At 40.9% G+C, this 22090-nt stretch overlaps 1 protein-coding gene across 1 annotated transcript in view; it reads left to right on the top strand.

Annotated features, from left to right (window-relative positions):
* LOC115790798 (ATP-binding cassette sub-family G member 4-like) overlaps positions 1 to 22090 on the top strand; it is a 55946-nt gene that overhangs the window by 19074 nt on the left and 14782 nt on the right. The window contains exons 2-8 of the mRNA XM_030744745.1: positions 12832 to 12949; positions 13133 to 13265; positions 13443 to 13493; positions 14398 to 14543; positions 15684 to 15807; positions 16127 to 16241; positions 16353 to 16492. Coding sequence (XP_030600605.1) covers positions 12832 to 12949; positions 13133 to 13265; positions 13443 to 13493; positions 14398 to 14543; positions 15684 to 15807; positions 16127 to 16241; positions 16353 to 16492 — 827 coding nt within the window. The remainder of the gene's footprint in view (positions 1 to 12831; positions 12950 to 13132; positions 13266 to 13442; positions 13494 to 14397; positions 14544 to 15683; positions 15808 to 16126; positions 16242 to 16352; positions 16493 to 22090) is intronic.

Here is a 22090-nt window from a genome sequence, read left to right as displayed (position 1 = left end):
ACGCAGAGGTGAGGACAGGTGACGCTGATATGAAGGCTAGCCGCTCACTTCTGGCCTTTGCGGTCTTCGTGGGCTACGAAGGACGTGGGCCGGGTCCTTCGAACGATGCGGCCGCTCAATTTTTGACATCGTGCGTCGATATAATCTGTATGCCTGGAACTCATGCACTGAGAAACGTTCTGGTGCAAAGTGCGATTAAAATGCGTTAAAATTTTTAATTCCTTAATTTCCCCGTAATTAATTAATCAAAATTAAAGTCCCACCCCTAATATATATATATATATAAAACCATAACGATAGATGTCTCTGCAGCATGATTGATAAACCACCATTACTAACAGTTTCGTCCATAATAGTTCCATCCACATATTATCTACAATATAGTCAGAAAACTCTTTCCTACAAAATTACAAAATCCAATGCAGATTTAAACCACTTATTAATAATTTTTGTATGCATTGCAAAACTGTTATTTCCACATCTCCCCTGTCAAATGTGAAACATGCACCCTCCTTGTATAGAATGAATGCACTGCATAGCAAACAGAGAAAAACAGACCAGAGATTTTGTGAGACATTATGTCAGAGGCACCTGTTAAGCTTGCAGGCAGCAAATATTTAAAATTTAACACAAACTGAGGTGACAAAACCTGAATAACTCAATGGAGAAACAAAAAATTACTCCACACAATTCAGGGCGTTAAAATTTTTAATTCATTAATTTCCCCGTAATTAATTAATCGAAATTAACGCGTTAAAGTCCTACCCCTAATAATTATTTATCTCTGTTGCCAAATACTTGCTCATAGGGGGCCGTTTTGACTGAGTCTTTGTTGTGATTTGGTACTATATAGACAAAATTGAATTGATTTGAATTGAATAGAATTGAATTGAATTTAATTGAATTGAATTGAATTGAATTTAATTAAATTGAAATCAAGAAATGAGACAAGGGACATAGACATAAGAACAAAACAGACATAAGAACAATGACAGAACAGGAGGACAAGGGAAATAACACAGACAAATATAACTGAAAACCAGGATAACCTAAAACCTTAATTCATAACTCAAAACACAACTCACCAAAGCTGCACACTGTGACGCACTGTACCAATGGCCCAGGATCACATCAAAAACTACACAAAATAATTAAAAGTTCGCACACTGCAGAAGTCTGAATTTCTTATTTTTTGTATCTAATACTGTATGACTTTTTAAGCATGCCTGCTCTTCATCAGGCAAAACAGGGCAGCACCATCTTAAGTCACCTGTGATAGGTCACATGACCATGACCAGTGGCAATAATGTCCAATCATGTCTAATAAGGGCAAACAGTTAATAAATAATGTACAAATCATACTTTTTGTTTTGGTGTGAGTCAGAAAAATCAGTGCCTGAAAAAACTCAAAAAAAAGACAAAAAAGAAAAACAAATACAAAAACACTTCAATGACACAGGTTCCCTTACCCTTTTATAATTACCCCTTGCCCCACACCTATTCTTGCTTTCTCCCCTGTGATAAAATAATAATCCCAATATTAAACCCAAGTCATACTTGTTCGGTCTATTTCAAGTTGTACTGTCATGAACCTTTAACATTTAACATGCTATAATTGAGGCATGACATTAGTCGCGGTCCAGAACTTAAAGTCTGCTTTTATTCAAGTGAAATTCAGCGCATAAGATAATTACACTTGGTAAGAGTTCTTGACATGAGACAACATATCTTGTCTTTAGAATGAAAAGATATTTTTGTCTTATTTCAAGAATGTCACAACCATATCATTCTCAAAACAAGATCAAAAATACTGTTTTTTGGCTTAATATAAGATTTTTAGACTTAGATACCCAGTTGTTGCAGTGTTGGCATGACCAATTATGGAAGCTCCGCTACCACCACATCTGTCAAAGACAGACCAGTAACTTCCCCCTACCCCCTTTGTAATAGTCCCTGGCCTCACACAAGGCATTCTTACTTTCTTCACCATGAAGTTCACAAGAGCTCTTCAGCAGTCCTGGACCAGGATTATCCAATTAACTGTCCACTGACGCAGCTCTCAATGATCATGTAGCTGAACATGGGTTACTCTGGTTTCAGGATTAAATATTATTATGCTGTAATTAGGTATTTTTGTCACAAGAATATATTCTTCTAGTAGCGGTTGTTGCATATGTGTTAGAAAACTAGCACATCAAGAAGCTTGTGTTTTTGTGTTTGTAATGCCTGGCAGAATCCTTGAGCTGCATCTGCAAGTGTCAGCGGCCTCAAAATCCGATCCTTGTCTTTCTGACACTGCGGCAAAATCCAGTGACAAATCCAGCTCAGCTGCAGCTTGCTGGGGGAACATGGTCGAGGACCCAGAGGCGGCGTTTCGTCCTCTCTTCAACCAGCTTGACTCTGAATAGGAGTGCAGAGAACATGATGAGGAGGATGTTAACATGGATATCCTCAGAGATGATAATGATGAGGATGAGAAGGATGCTATTCTCCCTCCTGCCCAGGTATCGTGGCCTGGCAGTACCATTGATGGGGAAATTCAGCCATCTCCATCTGCCTGTGAAGCCGATCTACATGAGATGTAGACCTAGCATGCAGCAGCTAGGCAGTGCAGGATTACAAGGGGAAGGAGAGGGATCTGTATGACTAGAAAGTATTGCCTGCTTGCCAGGCACCTGCCAAGCAGTTAAGAGATAAGATAAGATAAAACTTTAATGATCCTATGACGGGGAAATTTGCACATTACAGCAGCTCAAGTACAGAGAAGAAGAAGGATGAAATAAAATAAAATAGAAAAACACTATATACACATATATACAGACATATACATCAGAACACTATATACAGATATCAAAAACATTATATACATTTGTAGCCTGTAAAATTTGTACACAGCATATACACAGTATGCATTATGGGTGGGAGTGTAAATAAATAAAATGTATAGGTATGTAAAGGTATACTGTGTACATAAGTGATGGCAGTGGAGGTAAAGTGTCCAAGTGATTCATGACATCATGATGTGTTGTACAGTCTGTTGGGATGAATGACCTGCGAAAGAGTTCTTTCCTGCAGTGAAGATGTTTCAGTCTCTGACTGAAGGAGCTGCTCAGCACACCCACGGTCTCACACAAAGGGTGGTAGGAGTTGTCCATAATGGATGTTAGCTTTGCTAACATCCTCCTCTCACCCACCAACATCACAGACTCCAGGGGACATCCCAACACAAAGCTCGACCTCCACGCCAGTTTGTCATTCCTGCTCCTGTCCCTTTTGATGCAAGGCATTGGTCTCCACCAGCTGACAAAATCACTGATTCCTTGTTGTTCACATCTGATACGCATCCAATGATGGCTGTATCAACTGAGAACTGCTGTAGGTGGCTGTGGTCTGACTCTGAGTTGTGCCCAAATTCTGAAGTGTACAGACTAAACAGAAAGGGTGAGAGTACTATGCCCTGTGGTGCCCCTGTGGTGCAGACTACCACATCAGATACACAGTCATGGCACCTCACATACTTTGGTCTGTTGGTGAGGTAGTCGATGGTCCACCCCAGTTCCCTCCAGCTTCCCTCTCAGCAGTGCAGGCTGGATGGTGTAGAAAGCACTGGATAAGTCAAAGAACATGACCCTCACAGTGTTCCCTGCCTGCTCTAGGTGAGAGAGGGATCTGTGCAGCAGGAAGATGACAGTGTCATCCACCCTAATGCCAGGCTGGTCGGCAAACTGCAGGGGGTCCAGCACTGGGCTCACCAGTGGGCAAAGGAGATACAGGATGAGCCTCTCCAAGGTCTTCATCAGATGAGAAGTAAGAGTCACAAGTCTTTAGTGGTTGGACTCCCTGGGGTGTGCAGTCTTTGGCACTGCAACTACACGGGAAGTCTTCCACAGTTCAGGAATCCTCCCCAGGTTCAGACTCAAGTTGAAGATATGCAGGACCACCTGACAGAGCTGGTCTGCACAGTCCCTGAGCAGTCTGGTGCTGATTCCATCTGGACCGCTGTCTTCCTGATCTTTGGGTCAATATCACCAAAAAGTGCTTTTGGGACTTTGTAAATCGTCCGAAAAAAAGTTTCAATTTCCCAACTAATTTCATATCCATTGCATGAAGTTGATTTTAGGCTGTTGTAAATGAATGTTGGTCAAGCGCCCACACTTTTTATGAATTTACTGCAAGCAGATAAAGAATGAGCACATTGTAAAATATGTCCACCCTGTCATGGACAAAGTCAAATGAAAATAAATACATTTTCATACCAATGTGATTATAAAATGCACATTTTCAGATAGCTAGTTTGTCCCTTGCTCAATAATAGTATTTATTTGGTAAAATAAAGCTTTTGAAAATAGTGAAATAATTGCAAATTGCTTGTGTCTTCAAAGAATCTGTGATAGCTGTGTTTTCCTTTTTAAATAAAATCTCTAAAAACCACGATCTGATCAGTTTTTCAAACAATATTATTTGGCAGTGATTAGTTTATTAAGAAAACGTGAAAAAATCTTTTACTAACTTGGGACAATACCTTGATTATTTTCAAAAAAACTGAAAAACTACAGGGTGGACGGTGCGATGACAGGGTGGACGGTGAGATGACAGGGTGGACAAAAATGTGTTAACTGCTGACGTGAGTAGATTTATTAAGAGCTTTCTCAACAAAAGTGAACATTACAAAATATAAATATGAACATTCATAAGCTTTTTGCATCACAATTAAGATCTATAATAGTATCTAAGGTGGCAAAGGGAAGTGTATGACATATTGCTTCTCTGGGAGTCACTTCCTATGTTCTTCATTGTATCATACGCAAACTCTCCTGCATTTTTGTCTTGTGTGACTGTTTGCTTGTGTCCAGTTGCCATTTGACTAACATAATCTTTCAGAGGGCAGCACGGTGGCATGGTGGTTAGCACTGCTGCCTAACAGTTAGAATGACATCTAGAAGGTCCAGGTTTGATTCCACTTTGGCCCGGGCCTCTCTGTGTGGAGTTTTCATGCTCTCCCTGTGCCTGCGTGGGTTTCCTCCCATAGTCCAAAGACATTCACTTATTGGGGTTAGGTTAATTAGTCACTCTAAATTGCCCGTAGGTGTGAATGGTTGTCTGTCTCTCTGTGTTAGCCCTGCAACAGGCTGGCGACCTGTACAGGGTGTACCCTGCCTCTCGCCCTATGTCAGCTGGGATAGGCTCCAGCCCCCCAGTGACCCTGAACAGGATAAGTGGAAGAGAATGGATGGATGGGTGTAATCTTGTAGTAACGAGGATGTTACTTTAAAAAAAAAAAATCTCAATTGTACTGATGCATTTCTCCGACAGCAAGTTAAGGCAGCAGGATACTCAGCTCTCTCTCTCTTTTTTTTTTTCACATTTTCCCCATTCTCTGTCTCACTGAGCTCAGGGATACCCTTCTTCTTTCCAGTGTTTCTGTCTTTATCTCTTCCTCTGTCTGGGGCAGCATCATGGTGTTCCCAATATTGCCGTGCTGTCTCTGCTCCACACCTGGCCTCATTGCTTTAAAAAGACAATATAAAACTCACCAATGATTGACCCTTTTTAGCAGTATGAGCCTTATTTGAGAAAAAAAAAAGTTCAAAGAACTCTTAAATTATCACCATCTCATCAAAATATGTAAAAAACTAAAAGAAAATCCCAACTATACAATACAGAGTCCACCCTGTTATGTGGGGTTTGGCGACAGGGTGGACAATGACAGGGTGGACATTTTTGGATTAATTTAGTATCTAAGAAGCACATGGTAGACCATCAGCTACCAAAGTTACTGGTTATTGAAGGAGACCACATGCTGTTTTCAAAATATATTTAAACTTTCTGGAAACTTTTTCTATTAATCAGCTTTTCCTCTGACAGGGTGGACGTGTTAAGGTTGACCACACCTAACTGCCAACATAATTACATAAAAATTAGGAAATATAAGTGTAGCTGCTCACTGTAGTTGCCGCAGCTATTTCAACCTCCACTGAAGAAAGACAGATTCAAGGTGTTGATGTTACTGAAGGAATTTAAATAATAAGTGTGTGTGTGTGTGTGTGTGTGTGTGTGTGTGTGTGTGTGTGTGTGTGTGTGTGTGTGTGTGTGTGTGTGTGTGTGTGTGTGTGTGTGTGTGTGTGTGTATGTGTACTGTTGCTGTTTAAGCCTTTAGGTTTCTGCGTGTTCGTTTCATCGAACAGGAATGACACAAACAGGAATAAGGAGTCCAATTATTAAATTTAATAAAGCCAGTTCAGATATCTGGACCAGACCGCATGCCGTGAGATGGCATGAAGTACTGGCACATTCTAATTCAACTTACAGTTTCATATAGTCACAGCATATCAGTCTTGATTACATCATTTACAAAACAGAATGTGGAAAACAGAGAAATTCAACAACAGCGTGACCTCGAAGTCTCCATTTCTATCATTGTTTAGTCTTCATCAGTGTGATTCAGTGTACAGTCCAAACACAAAGTTCATGATGCCACGAAACATTATAAGCTTCTGTATTTTTAATCAGTTAAGTTATTTTCCAGACAAATTTCTCAGGGAAGTAAATGTACAGAAGATATATATGTGGCATATATCATGAATATTCCTTCATTACTGATTTCATTAGTTGGTCTCTTAAAGGGGCAATTACTCCATGATGACATGGTGGACAATAGTTTTAGGGACGTGCACAAAATGTTAAATAAAATAATAAAAATGGAGACAAAAAAATCAAATGGTTTGTTTTACCCAAGAAATTGGTAAGAGTAATAAGAACATTTAAAAAGTATTTTCATTTTGTGCCATTTAATACCTTATTACACTGTTTGAAAGGAGCAGACCAGTGTGTGGGACATAGCAAAACAGATACATCCAACCAAAGAAAATGGTATAAAATTAATGAAATTCATTGCTCTTGTACTGATGTATATGTCAGTGTATCCACATTTATAATAATACCTAAAATTTTCATTATTTTGAAACATGTTAACAATAATTGCCGAAACCTCAAACATCTGTGATTGATACACACATACCACCAAAACACGCTGTGCCTGCCTAATCTAAACATAATACTTTTGTTTTATTAAGCATCTAACTCTATTTATGTTATACTCTAAGGCAAAGTTTTCTCAACTAAATAAAATGTGAGAATAAAAAGCAAATGCACGATATGATTATAATATAAGAAATAAGAACAAATGTATAACATGATTATATTTTGTAGCTCCATAAAACTCACTCCTCTTCAACACCAAAAGGTACTTTATACTGATATTGACCCCTTTGTCTTCCTGAGCTGACTCCTCCATTGTCCTTGAAGTGCCAAAGATTTTATTAAAACCGGTTCAACTCGGGCCCCACAAGCTAGCTGGTCTCAAACCAAGAATGTGTGACGAAAGCTGCAGAAGGGCATGACTCTGCCATCTCATTGTAAAGTTTTCTACCGCTATTTTACTGTATGGTGGGTATTACATGAGAAAAGCAATTTTCACAGCTGTGAATTAGGTAGGGCCCTAAAGCTGAACTTGCTGCTTTGTATCAGTTCATATCACAGATAAAAGAATGCAAAGTGCATACTTGTCTTGTGTTTACCTCTGTGCTGCACACAGATGCCGCAGTAGTTTTGTTTGTACCTTAAAATGTGTTCACAGCACAAGAAAGGGAAACGTGTTCTCCCATGTTTGTGCTCTTCAGCTTCTGTGTCCAGACGAGGACCGCCCACACTCATACGTATCAGTTCACAAAGCATGGTGGAAACACAGGCTCATTCTTAAGCATTTCGCCAGTTCATTGATACCAACACCTGCACTGGCACGAGCACCAGCACCTTGGCAGTGGAAAAGTAGTATTTGAGCCTCACTACAGTCCTCCAACCGCAGCCTTTTTAATCTTCTTGGTGGGGGGGTTTCTTCACAATGGGGGTGTAGGTCAGGTGGAGAATGACCAGGTTGGCCAAACACGGGGGGGGGGGGGGGGGGGGGGTGAGGGGGTGATGAGCTGTAAGCTCCCTTTGTTTTGGCAAACAGCAGGTCTAGAGTTTTATTGTCCCTTGTGTGACAGTCAACATACTGGGTGAAGTTAGGAAGAGTGGAAGAAGGTGAGGCATGGCTGAAATCCCCAGAGATAATAATCAGGGACTACTGTACTGTCTGTGACTGGGAGACGGTGGTGTGAATGTCCTCACAGGCTGCTGTAAGAAAAACCTTTGTGAATCTCCAAAATACAAAAACAGAAACAGTAGAACACCTGGTCAATTAAGTCAATAAGAAAAAGGCACAGAATCTGAGCCAGGCATTATAGCGTCAATAAAATTTGCTGCTGCCCAAGGAAATGAAGCAAAACAGCCTAGACTAAGATGCTTGTAGTAACAGAGATGGAGCCTCTGCCAGTGAGAGAAAAGTCTTAACAGCGTTGTTGTGTACAACCCGTAGCTTGGCTGGATAGTGTAGCGAGCATTTAGTGCCGGCTTCAGTTAGCTTCTTTCTCACGTTTTTATAAGCCATCCGCTGTGACACAACTTCAGTTGTGTAGTCGGGGAAGATGGACACACGGGCTCCGTTATACATCAGGGGTGAGTGCAGGCGGCTGAGACATAAAATGTTAGCCAAGTCCCTGGCACTGTGGATCCTTGCGATGATAGCACACGGCTGCTCATCAGGCTGTTTTGACCTCAGGCTGCAGTGGGCACGGTCAATCTAAACAGGCTTGGCAAAGTTTTCCTTCCCAAGTACCTCCGGTATTAGCCTTGTGATGAAGTCAGTAGGACGACCCTGCTCCTACCCCTCTTTAATACCCGCAAGACCGTCCTTCCAGGTCATTTAATTTAACTTTCAATAGGGCGTTTTCTTCCCGGAGCTGACCGCAGGTAGCCTCGAGGGCCGAGATGCAGCTATCAGTGGACGACATGGATTCATCAATAACATTGACTCGGCTCTTGATCTCCCACTGTTCTTTCTGCATGGTGGCGAAAAAAGATTCAATGGTGTCAAGACGTCCCTTGATTGACTTTTTCAAGTCATCGATGAGTTCAAAAAGTTTGGCGACTTGTGTCCCCTGAGCTGTAACAGCAGCTAGTATAGCTTCATTGCTAGCACCGGAGCTCGATTGAGTTGTCTCCTTCTGTACGCCATCCTTCTTCCCCATTGTGGAAAAAGAAAGAAAGAAAGAAAGAAAAACAGAAAGATACCTGCTAACTTGAATTGCAGGAACAAATGCAACAAAAGAGCAAGTGTGTTAAATTAATAGTGAAGTTTAAGGAGAAAACACGGAGCACACAAAAAGGCGTCTACTCTATTACAGTGTTCTAGTCGCTGTGTTCTCAAACGAAACTTTGCAGGTCCATAATAGGTTTGATATAAACCAATATAAACACGGTGCAGAGAGTTGGAAAGAAAAATACAGAAGATTAGGAAATAAACTAGGGGCTGCGGTAACAGGCTGCTTACATGGCGCCATCTTGGAAAATAGTTTATCCCCACTGCCACGGCTAGGATTAACTCTTTTGCGACAGACTACCCATCAAGGTTATTCTGGCCAGGAGATTGCCAGTGGTGAGGCCACTGGCAGAGCAGTCAGTGGCATTTTATTTCCACCCAAATTGACGTTCCACACTCATGTTGAGGCCGACCCTCTCAGGTAAAACATAACTTTTCACAGCCTCTATGTACCAAAAGGTTTATAAGTCGGCAGCTCAGTCCATAAAAATGTCAGGACATGGACTATCTACTGGATAAGGGTACTCCCAGTCTTATGGTTTGGCAGGAGATATGTATTGTTACAGATCTTAATCTCTGGATGTCTAGGGGTGCAGTGCAGGGCTGTGACCATGCCATGGACCTGGCCGTGACAGGGAAAAGATCACTTTGTTTCAGTCTTTCCAGTCTGGCAGACCAGGATAAGCATGTCATTATGGATTCCCCATATGAACTGTCACAGGCTAAGGCTTTTTGGGGGAGGCAGTGAATACTATGCAGCAGTCTAGCGACCTGAGGAAGAAGCAGAGTGAGACTTTTGATCTCTGCTTTCCTCGCAAAGTCACACCATGCCAGTTCAGGCTTCGTGGCTGGAGTGTGTAATGTAGACTCAAGGGTCCTACTTCCTGCCCACCTGAGTACTAGGCATCTGGCAGGGTCTGCGGAGACATTCTGGGGATTCATTTATTGTTCCCAAGAAACGGAGAGGGGAAAATGTTTCTCCAAGTTCCACTCTAAGCTGTGTAAAGGCCAACAGTTTCCCCCCCCGTTCACAGCCAGTGAATTGCATCTTTTATCTATCCATACTTCCTGTCTGGAGTTTCCCCCCAAACTATAGTGAGTGACATCCTAACCCTGGCTTCATGCCTATGGTTAGGGAGTATACCTATAGCTTCCTCACACTGGAGCTATTAGCATTTCACCCTCTGCCATTTGTCGATGTAGCCAGATGCAGCTTAATTCATGTTGTCCTCTCTAAGCATTAAGCATTTATCTAGACAGGACTAAGGGGTTTAGGAAAAGCAACCAGCTCTTTGTCTCCTGGGCTTCCTCTCATAAAGGGCAGCTTATGACTGTAGCTCAGTAGGTAGAGCAGGTCACTTACTGATCGGAAGGTCAGCGGTTCGATTCCTGGCTACTCCAGGCTACATGCCAATGTATCCTTGGGCAAGATACTTAACCCCAAGTTGCTCTCCGACCATCCTGTCGGAGTATGAATGTGTGTGAATGCCAGTTAATTAAAAGCACTTAGCTTAGTATAAACATGGAAGTGCTTGTATGAATGTGAGTGCATGGGTAAATGTAAACATGTTGTGTAAGCGCTTTGAGTGCTCTGACTGAGTAGAAAAGTGCTATGTAAGAGCTAGTCCATTTACCATTTATGACCTGGTAGCAATTGTCACACTGGGTGGTACAGTCTGTTGTGATGGTATAGAGTTTATTGTGATGGTATGAGTGCCAGGGACTGCAGCCTCCTGTGCACCTGCACTTATGGGCCTTTATTAGGGTTTTTTCTGTGGGAGATATCTGCACAGTTGCTAGTTGGGCAACCCCACACACATTTGTTAGGTTTTATTGCCTTGATGTGACCTGTGCCCTTAGTGGCACACTTAGTGTGGGTTATTAAATGCATGGTGGCCTTTTGGAGTAGGTTTGCTGTTGAACTGCCTGGGATAAGGAGTCATAGGCTTCAGAGCATACAATCAGGGAGTGGACTAAATCTCCCATAGAGATACCAATCAAGGTTTGAAAGAGAACAGTCGGTGTACTGATGGGGGTTACATCAGTTCTCAGTTTCAGAAAACTGATGTAACCCCAGTTCTCTGAAAACTGAGTGAGGTATCACAGTACTGTCCTAGTTGCGACTTTGAGAATGCCTGGTGTGGGGCCAGGTGCTATTATAAAGGGGTCAGTAGATCCCATGTCCTTGAAGTGATTGGTCTGGCTTAGACAGACATAGTGGTCATTCTGGTGCCAAAATGAGATACCAAGCAAGGTTTTCAGAGAACCAGGGTTACACTAATAACCAAAGTTTCCTGAAGTTAAGTTTACTTTTGTGTTTGAGTTTAGTTAATGTTACTTGTTTCCTGTTTTACTTTGCCAGTTAGTTGTCTCCTGTGTTTGATATCTAGTTTTACTTCCTTCTTCATTATCTGGATTGTGTGCACCTGTGTCTCATTCCTCCCAACTGAACAGTATATTTTGCTCTGTGATGTAGTTTTCTGCATTTCTGCTGCATATCAAAGATACTTCTCCCCTTAAAGGTTCTAAACAATGTCTTGTTGAAAACTGATGTAGAGTGAGTGCTCCGTGTTAATGATGTTAGACTGTATCAACATTTGATACTGTACAGCGTACTGTAATATAACTATTCACTGTCAAAAGCAAGGGGCAGTTTTTTTACTATCTGCTCAGAGGAAATTTTGCTGGATTTCTATATTTACTACTTTTTTTGCACAAGAATGTCAGATTTTTTTATTATAACATGCACCTAAACTTAGATGTGCAAATCTGAACCAGCTTTGAAATAAGGGACCAGTATGTTTGTGGCTCCAGATTGGGTTGTGGAAACGGCACGTATCTACCTCTCAGAAAATTTAACCCCCAATGAACACAGTTGGGAGTGGGAAGTTGGCAGGGGATCATGTCCCCGTTGCATCACTAGTGGGCCTTACTTGTTTGTTTGCACTGTAGTTTTCTGCTTAAACACCATCCCAAAGTGCAGAGGGAATTTGACCACTTTACCTTTCAGTGCTGCATCTATGTATCACCCTTATTTGTATTATAGGTGTTGATTCCATCTGCCTGCTGAGTTTACCATTCAAATTTACTGTGAACAATATGGATGTATGCATCCATATTGTTCCATGTGAACAAGTTCCAGCATGATGAGATGTGCTGTATAATGTGCTGTGGCTCTGGAGGTAGCATAGGTCATGATCACTTGAAGGTCACTTGGGTATTGAACCTCAAATTCAATATCTTGCCTAGTTGTATTAGCTCAAGACATTTGCCTAGTTCTTAAAGGACTCAGAATTCATGTTACTCTAGCCACAGTTCCTGTGCACCTACAAACCGCTTTGCAAGCCACCTCTGCCCCAGCACCACATTTCATGCAGTATCTGACTTAATCTATGTCATGCTTTTTGTCACTGGGGTCTTGCTGCTGCCATAATGATTTATTTGGTTTTGGTATCAACATAAGCCCAAAAAGAAATCAGGGATGGGCTCGTTTTTTTAATTTCCAAGTGACCCTTTCAGGCCTATCTGTTACAGTTAATATAAATATTTTTATTAGCATAAAGTATGTCCCTGTGGAATAATATTCTAGTGTTGTTGTTTATTGCCATGAAAACCCTGTCACTTATTTCCAGGTTTCAAAGCCCTATTAAAGTGCCTGTCAGGAAGGTTCTGTAGTAGGGAGCTTATTGGAATCATGGGGCCCTCAGGGGCAGGGAAGTCCACCTTAATGAACATTCTAGCAGGGTACAGGTAAGAAAATTCTCCCTTATAATTATGTTAAAATGATATCAATTACTTCACCATTAAAATAAGACAAATTAAGGCTTTGTAATGCAAACAAAAGCTAATGTATTTTACTCAGTACAGCATAACGGGTGTAGGAATTTGTCTAGCCAGTTGAAATGTTTGGTATGTGTCCTTCATGCTGCTTAGGGAAGCAGGGATGAAGGGTCAGATCCTGGTAAATGGAAAACCCAGGGAACTGAGGACCTTCAGGAAAATGTCCTGCTACATCATGCAGGAAGATATGCTGCTGCCACACCTCACTGCCAGGGAGGCCATGATGGTAAGCTGTTTCTGAAAATTTAAACTCAGCCTCTGAGCATAGTTTTATTTTGAAACTTTGCTGTGAGTATAGCATCTGAAAATGTTTATTTTTTGTTAAGTTGATAAGTTGAGACTTCACAGGTGATCAGTAGCTTATAATTACCCGTTTATGAAATATATTTTCTCTTTACTGCAGGTTTCAGCCAACTTAAAGCTGGATGAAACAATGGATGTGAAGAAACAACTGGTGAGAGAACAAATTATACAACAATTTGACATACACAGGGAAAAAAAGTAATACTAAACTGTGACCTTAAACACTGCAGCCAGTCACAGTTAATATGGAGAATTGCCCACTTTCTGTTGACACTCTTCACTCAGTTGACACACCTAACAGTTTTGGATTAAATGTGCCCTGGTTCCAGGCACTTGATTCTTTTGAATGTCATTCACCTGATATTGCTTTTTGTAGATTGCATTTCAAACCAGTGGTTGTTTTAGACTTTATCTTATGAGAATAAATGTGTTTTTATGATACATAATTTATTCTCATTTTGGTGCATGCTTTTGTTCCAAACAAGTAATTAAAACCAGGCAGGCACAATCGATTAATACTGTGCAATACTGGGAGAGCATGTTATTTTAAAAAAATGTGTGGATTGTGTGGCAGACTTCTGTACTCATTTATTTTCTTAAGAAAAGGAAGGAAAATTAACAGATTGGGCATTGTGGTGACCTGGTTGATGAAGAAATAAATTTTTAGCATCTCTTCAAAGCTAATAGAAGATATTGTAATTAACATTATGCCTTAAATAAAAAAAATCAGAGAATATGATAAAAACCATAGTATTCAGGAAACGCCAACACTGCAGTTCCCATCAGCTCTGCAAAAGTGACTCACTCTCATTGAAAAAAAAATCAACCCACTGTATCTGCAGTTATTATCTGTGATTTAATCATAATATCCACAAGCAGGATATTTTTATTTTATTCTATTTTGTAACATCTTATTCCTGCTTAGCATTTTCATGTTTTTTTCTTGGTTACCTGTTGCCCAAACTGGCATTTAAATCCAAATATAAAGCAAAATTGTTTTTTTATTTGCTGTTTGATAAACAATGTACCTTTCACTTTCCTGTTCTTTGCTCAAGGTGAATGAGATTCTGACCGCTTTAGGGCTCCTTGACTGTGCCCACACTCGTACCAGCTCACTATCAGGTGGTCAGTGTAAGCGTCTGGCCATTGCCCTCGAATTAGTCAACAATCCTCCAGTGATGTTCTTTGATGAGCCCACCAGGTGAAGAGACAGGCAATGATGTGTTGTCAATTTCATGCAAGATGTGCATCCATTGAATCAAATGTTGATAGTTTACTGCTGGTCTAAAGAGTCAGTGAGTCCCAGATAGGACTGGAGTAAATGTTTTTCCACTTTCCACTAATGTTGTACTGCAAGTTTAATTATCAATGTGTAGTTTAATATTAATATTTTGAATACTTTGAGATGGAAAAGTGGAAATTTTAGGTAACCCAAAGCCAGTCAACTGGTCAAGACCACACATCTGGCTTCCTATTTTGAATGAATCTTATGGCTAATGAACATATAGTTAATTATAGTGCTCTGGCCAGTAAAGACATTTGGGTGCTTGGGGACCATAGATTTCTGACAAATCATCTCTTTGTTGCAGTATAGGCAGAAAACTATTCTCTGTAACTCAGCAAAATATTAGACGTAGTTAACCTAACAATGTAGTCAGTCTCAGCAGTTAACTTGGTGGGTGCCATCCATCAGGTACTGCAGGGGGCCACGGCCCACACTTTGGAAAGCCACAATATGAATAATTACATATTTATGTAAATTATTTATATAAAAGGGGAATTAAAACTGGTAGAAGGAGGTGGTTAGTTTGTGATATTATTCATTACTTTGATCTAAATTTTTCTGCTCTTGTATTGAAATTTGTGTTCCAGTGGCAAGTGGGTCACATATTGGAATTAGCACTTTACATAACAGCCTGTGTTGTTTAACAGGGATTTTTTTTTTGTTTTTTTGTTTTCTGTTTTGGGGTTTAAATTTTGAAAGAAATCCGCCACTTTCTCTTGTATTTTGAATGAACACAGGTTTCTGGCCAGGAAAACTTCACAGATCGGCACTATCAGATGCCCGGGGGGGGGGGGGGGGGGGGGGGGGGGGGGGGGGGCAGGGGGCGTGGCGGTTAAGTGGGCTGCAACATTCTTGACTTTGTGAATGGCTTGTCTAGTTGAATGTACTGTGTTCTGCAACATTTTAAATATGTTAGACTCCACTTAATGGAAAAATATTGTCCTCAAGCTCCAATATGTTTAGCTAAAAGTCTGCCTGACAGAGTGAATGATTGTGGTTTGCCTTCTCTTGAATTCCCTTTCCATCTGTTCATTAATTTTGTCTTTCTATTTAAAGTGGCTTAGACAGTGTGTCATGCTACCAGGTGGTGTCCCTAATGCGTTCTCTGGCACAGGGCGGGCGTACCATCATCTGCACCATTCACCAGCCTAGTGCCAAACTGTTTGAGATGTTTGATAAGGTGTGCATCTACCAAAAAATGAGGAAATAATGGAAGGAGCCCAACGGTCAGAAATATAGACTGTATATGAAAGATGGGCATAACTACCATGACATCACCCACTGACTTACTAGACTCTGCATTTTGAAGCCTCGCTGTATATGTTTTGGCTGCCACTACATTGGTAATTGGAACCAGAAGTGTTTGATAGCAAATGGGTGATGTCACAATAGCTACGTTTATCTTTTAGTACATGCATCAGCCATTTAAAGAAAGTTACAGTTCTGTGAGCTTCTGTCAAGTTTTCTTCTTGTAAAAACTGAATGTTGTTCCTCCACAGCTTTACATCCTCAGTCAGGGACAATGCATCTACAAAGGCACAGTCCCTTACCTCATACCCTATCTGAAGACTCTCGGCCTCTACTGTCCTACCTACCACAACCCTGCAGACTTCAGTATGTTTGCTTTACAGTTACTGTGTTCCCTACACTGTGCTCTGCATGACAGAAAAGCATTTCCAGTGAATTCATGCTTGTGACGTCTCTCTGCTTTTGCATGTGATTCAGTCATTGAAGTGGCATCAGGAGAATATGGAGACCTGAACCCAGTGCTATTTGGTGCAGTCCAAGGTGGAATGTGTGCTTTAGAAGAGAAGAATCAATGTGATGGCAATGGCTCATCAATCTGTGCAACAATGTACCCCATGGTATGTAGTAGATGCTGATTTTGGAGTTCCAAAAGTGTGTTCCAAAAACTTACACTGAAAGTAGCAGCGTCCAGCAAGGACGAAAGGATTGTTGTGGCTAAAGTTTGCATTAAAGCATTGCTGTCAAAGTAGAATTGTGATAGTGAGAATCCTGGCAGCAGAACTTGGTGAAAGTGTCACAAGTCAAATTGCTGTTCCATAGTTGCCTCCACATATGCGATTCACTTGTCATGCATTGCTTCAAAGGTTACATTTTGTTGCTAGCAGACTTCCAGGCTCAAGTTGCTGAAGTAACCCTCTAATGGATTTATTACCATGTCATACATTATATTGCCAAAAGTATTCATGCACTCCAAATCACTGAATTCAGGTGTTCCAATCACTGTAATCACTTTCATGGCCACAAGTGTATAAAATCAACCATCTAGGCATGCAGACTGCTTCTACAAACAGTTGTGAAAAAATGGGTTGCTCTCACGAGCTCAGTGAATTCCAGTGTGGTACCATGTGCCACCTAAGCTCCTTTCCCAGCCTTTTTGGTGGGAAAGGAGACTGAGTTAGTGCATGAGGTTGAGAGATACAACCGAGTTTGTTAGACAGGCATGGGAACCAGTGAAGCTTATGGGTTTAATTTTAGCAGTAACATATCATGTGTCTGAGACAAGCGTCTTGACATGCATGAAGAGATGTAAGAGAGAGAGACTCTGGCCATTTTTCAAGATAAAACATTGTTCAGACTCAGATAATAAATAAAACAGAAATAATGTAAGTTATTTATTCTTTCAGTGCGGCCCAGTACCAAATGACCCATGGATTGTACCTGTCCATGGTCCCAGGGTCGGGGACCTCCGCTCTAGTGGAGCACCAAGGAGCCTGACTGGCTTTTGCCATAGAATACCAGAATTGGCAGGTGCTCTGTGCTTTTCAATGATAAGAGCAGGTTACCCTGAGCACATGTGATAGACGTGAAAGAGTGTGGCGAAGCTGTGGAAAATATTATACTGCCTATAGCATTGTTCAGTCTGACTGGTTTGGTGGTGGGTCAGTGATGGTGTGGGGAGACATATCCATGAAGGGATGCATAAACCTCTACAGGCTAGGCAACAGCACCCTGACTGTCATTATGTATCAGGGTGAAATCCTTTGACCCATTGTCAGACCCTATACTGGTTCAGTGGTTCCTGGGTGTCTCCTGGTACATGAAGATGCCCATTCTTATGTGGCAAGAGTATGCAGGCAGTTCCTGGAGGTTCAAGCAATTGATGCTATTGATTGGCCCCCACGCTCGTCTGACCTAAATCCAGTAGAACACTGTTGGGACATTATATTTCGGTCCTTCGAACACCGCCAGGTTGTGCCTCAGACTATCCAGGAGCTCAGTAATGGCCTGGGACAGATCTGGGAGGAGATCCCCCAGGACAACATCCGCTGTCTCATTGCTGTCTCATGCTCCGATTTTGTTAGACATGCTTACAAGCCCCCCATGTGCTTGTAAGCATGCCTGACAAAATCATACAAACTACTCAGTACCATTTTGAGCTGCTGCAATGAACTTTGGCAATGTAGCTAGCCAAAGACAGCAGTGTCTGCTCCACATAAACTTTATCATTGGCCATAACTGAAGAACAATCTCACCTAGGATGTTCAAATTCACATCATATGTGTATCTACTAAATTTTTCAGTTCAAAAAAGCTCATTCAAATCTCAGCAAACTTGAACAAAAACATTATCATTGGCCATAATTGAAGAATGATCTCACCTAGGATGTTCAAATTCACATAAATAGATGCTTCTGCTAAGCATTATGGTGTGAATTTTGGCAATGTTTTTGTGGAATGTTAAAGTTTTTGTGAAATTTAACCTTGTGACCTTTATATTAACATCAAGGTCACTGATATTTGAATTCATCTCAGATTTTAGTAGATGCAGCTATGGTGTGAATTTGGACATCCTGGTTTACATTATTCTTAAGTTATGGCAAATTTTAAAGTTTTTGTGGAACTTGACTTCTGACCTTTACCTTCAGGTCTAGATCGCTGAGATTCGAACTCATCTAACATTTTTTAGTAACAATTTTTACAAAGTTTGCTGCTTCATTGTTTTTAGATCTTTTTTGACAAATGTTTCTATGGTATACTGAAGTATAATGAGAAGCATTTTGAAAGTTTCCAAGGCTGTTATTGACAATTACAGTACATCAATTTTATGCAGAGAGTCAATATTTGCAGTATTGGTCCTTCCTTTTAAAGACCTCTGCAATTAGCCTTGGTATGCTGTCAGTCAACTTCTGCCAAATTCTGACTGATAGCAACCCATTCTTGCATAATCAGTGCTTGGAGATTGTCAGTATTTGTTAGGTTTTGTTCATCAATCTGCCTCTTGAGGATTGCCCACAAGTTCTCACTACAATTAAGGTCTGAGGAGTTTCCATGAACCAAATTTTCAGTGTTTTGTTCCTTGAAGCACTTAGTTATCACTTTTGCCTTATGGTATGCTCCATCATGCCAGAAAAGGCATTGTTCTTCACCAAACAGTTCTTGGACAGTTGGAAGAAATTGTTCTCTTAAGATGTTTTGGTACTGTTCTTTATTCATGGCTGTGTTCTTTGGCAAAATTGTGAGTAAGCTCACTCCTTTGGTTGAGAAGCAACTTCAAGATTCTTTGTTTCACTGTGCAAGAGGATGTGTTCACACCTGCCTCTTGCCATTCCTGCCATTCCTGAGCAAGGTTTGCACTGGTGTTGCCCCGGTCCCAAAGCCGAATCACTTTGTCTTTGAAGACTGTATGTTTCCTTGCGGGTAACCAATTCCAAAAAAGAAGAAGAACAATGATTTCAAGAACAACCCTCCTTTTAAAGCATCCAATCTGCTATTCGAACTCAATCAGCATGACATGAGTGATCTCTAGCCTTGACCCCCGTCAACACTGTCACCTGTGTTAATGAGAGTATCGCTGAAATTATGTCAGTAGGTACTTTTTGTGGCAGTGCTGAAATGAAGTGGAAATCTTTTTTTCTTTTTTTTTGGTGGGGGGGGGGGGGGGGTACTTCATTTTCATGAGAAAGAGGGACTTCATAATTATTTGCAATTTATCTGATCACTCTTCATAACATTTTAGAGTATATGTAACTTGCCATCATAAAAACTGAAGCAGCTAACTTTGTGTAAATTAATATTTATGTCATTCTCAAAACTTTTGGTCATGACTGTGACAAACACAAGACCTACAAGAGCATGCAAAGACTTCAAAAGTTGCAGCAGGAGCCAGGAGGAAGCAGTGTGCCTAGCATATGCTGGCACCATTTATATCAATAATGACAAACTGACAGAGGGAAAGTAGAAAGGGCAACTACAACTCTAGACTCATTGTAACCTTAGCAAGCCACTGTACCGTTGGCTACATTCCATCCCAGGGTTTTTATATTGGCAGCAGGTACGGTCTTTATTAAGACTGTACCTGTCAACTTTTGTATTTAAAAATATGGGAAATTTTCTGCTGCTGAAAATAGAGGTCACTATATGATGTCATCGCCTAATTTGCATAACTGTTTATTTGGATGCACTGTAGTTGCAATCAAGGCTGCAGGAGAGAGGAAAATCCTCTTTGGACAGAGAAAAAGTGAAGAAAAAACACCATAAATATGTTTAGAACTACAAATAAACTTTATGAAATAACTTAATAGCTTTAAAGCTTTGCCTAGACCTATATTACATACATCAATTTTGTCCCGTATTGTTTAATGTTAGAATATAAAATTTAATGAAAACACTGTGGGGTGAGACTGCAACCCTCCTCCTTTATCTGGGCCACTGTTGCCAACTTGTATAAGAAAACTCGCTGTCGCCTGTGTCAAACGTTGATTAGGCTTAAAACTTTCCTTTATGATAAAGCTTATAGTTAGGGCTGGATCAGGTAACCCTGAACCATCCCTTAGTTATGCTGCTATAGGCCTAGTCTGCTGGGGGGTTCACATAATGCACTGTTTCTTCTCATTCACCTTATTTACTTTGTTTATACTCCACTCTGCATTTAATCATTAATTGATATTAATCTCTGGCTCTCTTCCACAGCATGTCTTTCTCTCCCCTCAGCCCAACCGGTCGCGGCAGATGACTGCCCCTCCCTGAGCCTGGTTCTGCAGGAGGTTTCTTCCTGTTAAAAGGGAGTTTTTCCTTTCCACTGTCGCCAAGTGCTGCTCATAGGGGGTCGTTTTGACTGTTGGGTTTTCTCTGTATTATTGTAGGGTCTTTACCCACAATACAAAGCGCCTTGAGGTGACAGTTTGTTGTGATTTGGCGCTATATAAATAAAATTGAATTGATTTGAATTGAATTAAGGCCGAAGCGAGGACTGGGGATGGAAGCGGAGGGAGCAGGTGGGCAGGCTCGGTGTTTAGGTGAGGTTCAGGGGTTGGAGGATGGAGTCGAATTGAGGTCTGGGCGATGCTAAAGTAAATGGTAAATGGTAAATGGACTAGTTCTTATATAGCGCTTTTCTACTCAGATATGAGCACTCAAAGCGCTTACAAAGTGTATGAAGGGATGCAGTAAGAAGGCTTTATGTACACAAAACATGGTGACAGTGGAGAATTTTGCTGTCGCTAGTCGCTTTATGGGGAAAAAAAATGCTAAGTTGGCAACACTGAGCCCAACTGAGGTCCAGTTGTTTTTATGGGGTTGTTCCTGCTGTCGGCACTAATCTAGTGATAACCTAGTGACAATTCAGTTTGGAGTGGCACAGGAATGCTTTAAAAAAAACTGAAAATTGAAAACTGAAAATACGGGAAAAATATGGGAAAATAAAAATATGGGATGATGGCGGGACAGAAAGGAAAATATGGGAATTTTGCGGCCAAAACGGGAGACTTGACAGGTATGATTAAGACCATGGTCTAGCCAAGATAGCATGTGTGAGAGTAAAGACACTTATCTCTGTCATAGCATGCAGTGACTTAAACAGACTAAACATGAGGGTGTGACGCAACAAGGGACCAGGGAAAAAAACATATACACTGGGACTAACGAGGGAAAAGGTAACAGGTGGGTAACACAGCTGCAGGTAGCAACAACTGACAAGACCAAGAAGCAAAACTAAACACAGAGCACAAGAGACAAAGACTGACAAAGTAAAACAGGAAAAAAGTAGGCACTGGGACAAAGAATGCAGACATGACGCAACACTGGGAATAGAATTAAATACAAAAACACATGAGGCAAGTGACAAAGACACAGAGGGAAAAGACAGGACTCTGCCTTCCATTCTACTCTTAAGTATCTTAGAAACCACGAGGAAGCCAGCAGTCTGGGAGCAAAATGCTCTATTGGGGTAATACGGTACTATGAGGTCTTTAAGATAAGATGGGGCCTGATTACTCAAGGCCTTGTGTTTGAGGAGGATTTTAAATTAAATTCTGGATTTAACAGGGAGCCAATAAAGAGAAAGCAAAATGGAAGAAATACACTCTCTCTTTCTAGTCCCTGTCAGTACTCTTGCTGCAGCATTTTAGATCAACTGAAGGCTTTTCAGGAAGCTTTTAGGACTTCCTGATAGTAAAGCATTACAATAGTCCAGCCTAGAAGTAATAAATGCATGATTTT

Source organism: Archocentrus centrarchus, chromosome 13, assembly GCF_007364275.1.
Source record: "Archocentrus centrarchus isolate MPI-CPG fArcCen1 chromosome 13, fArcCen1, whole genome shotgun sequence".
Classification (NCBI taxonomy): Eukaryota; Metazoa; Chordata; class Actinopteri; order Cichliformes; family Cichlidae; genus Archocentrus; species Archocentrus centrarchus.
Note: the sequence above shows the minus strand (reverse complement) of the source record. Positions and strands in the feature narration are given on the sequence as shown.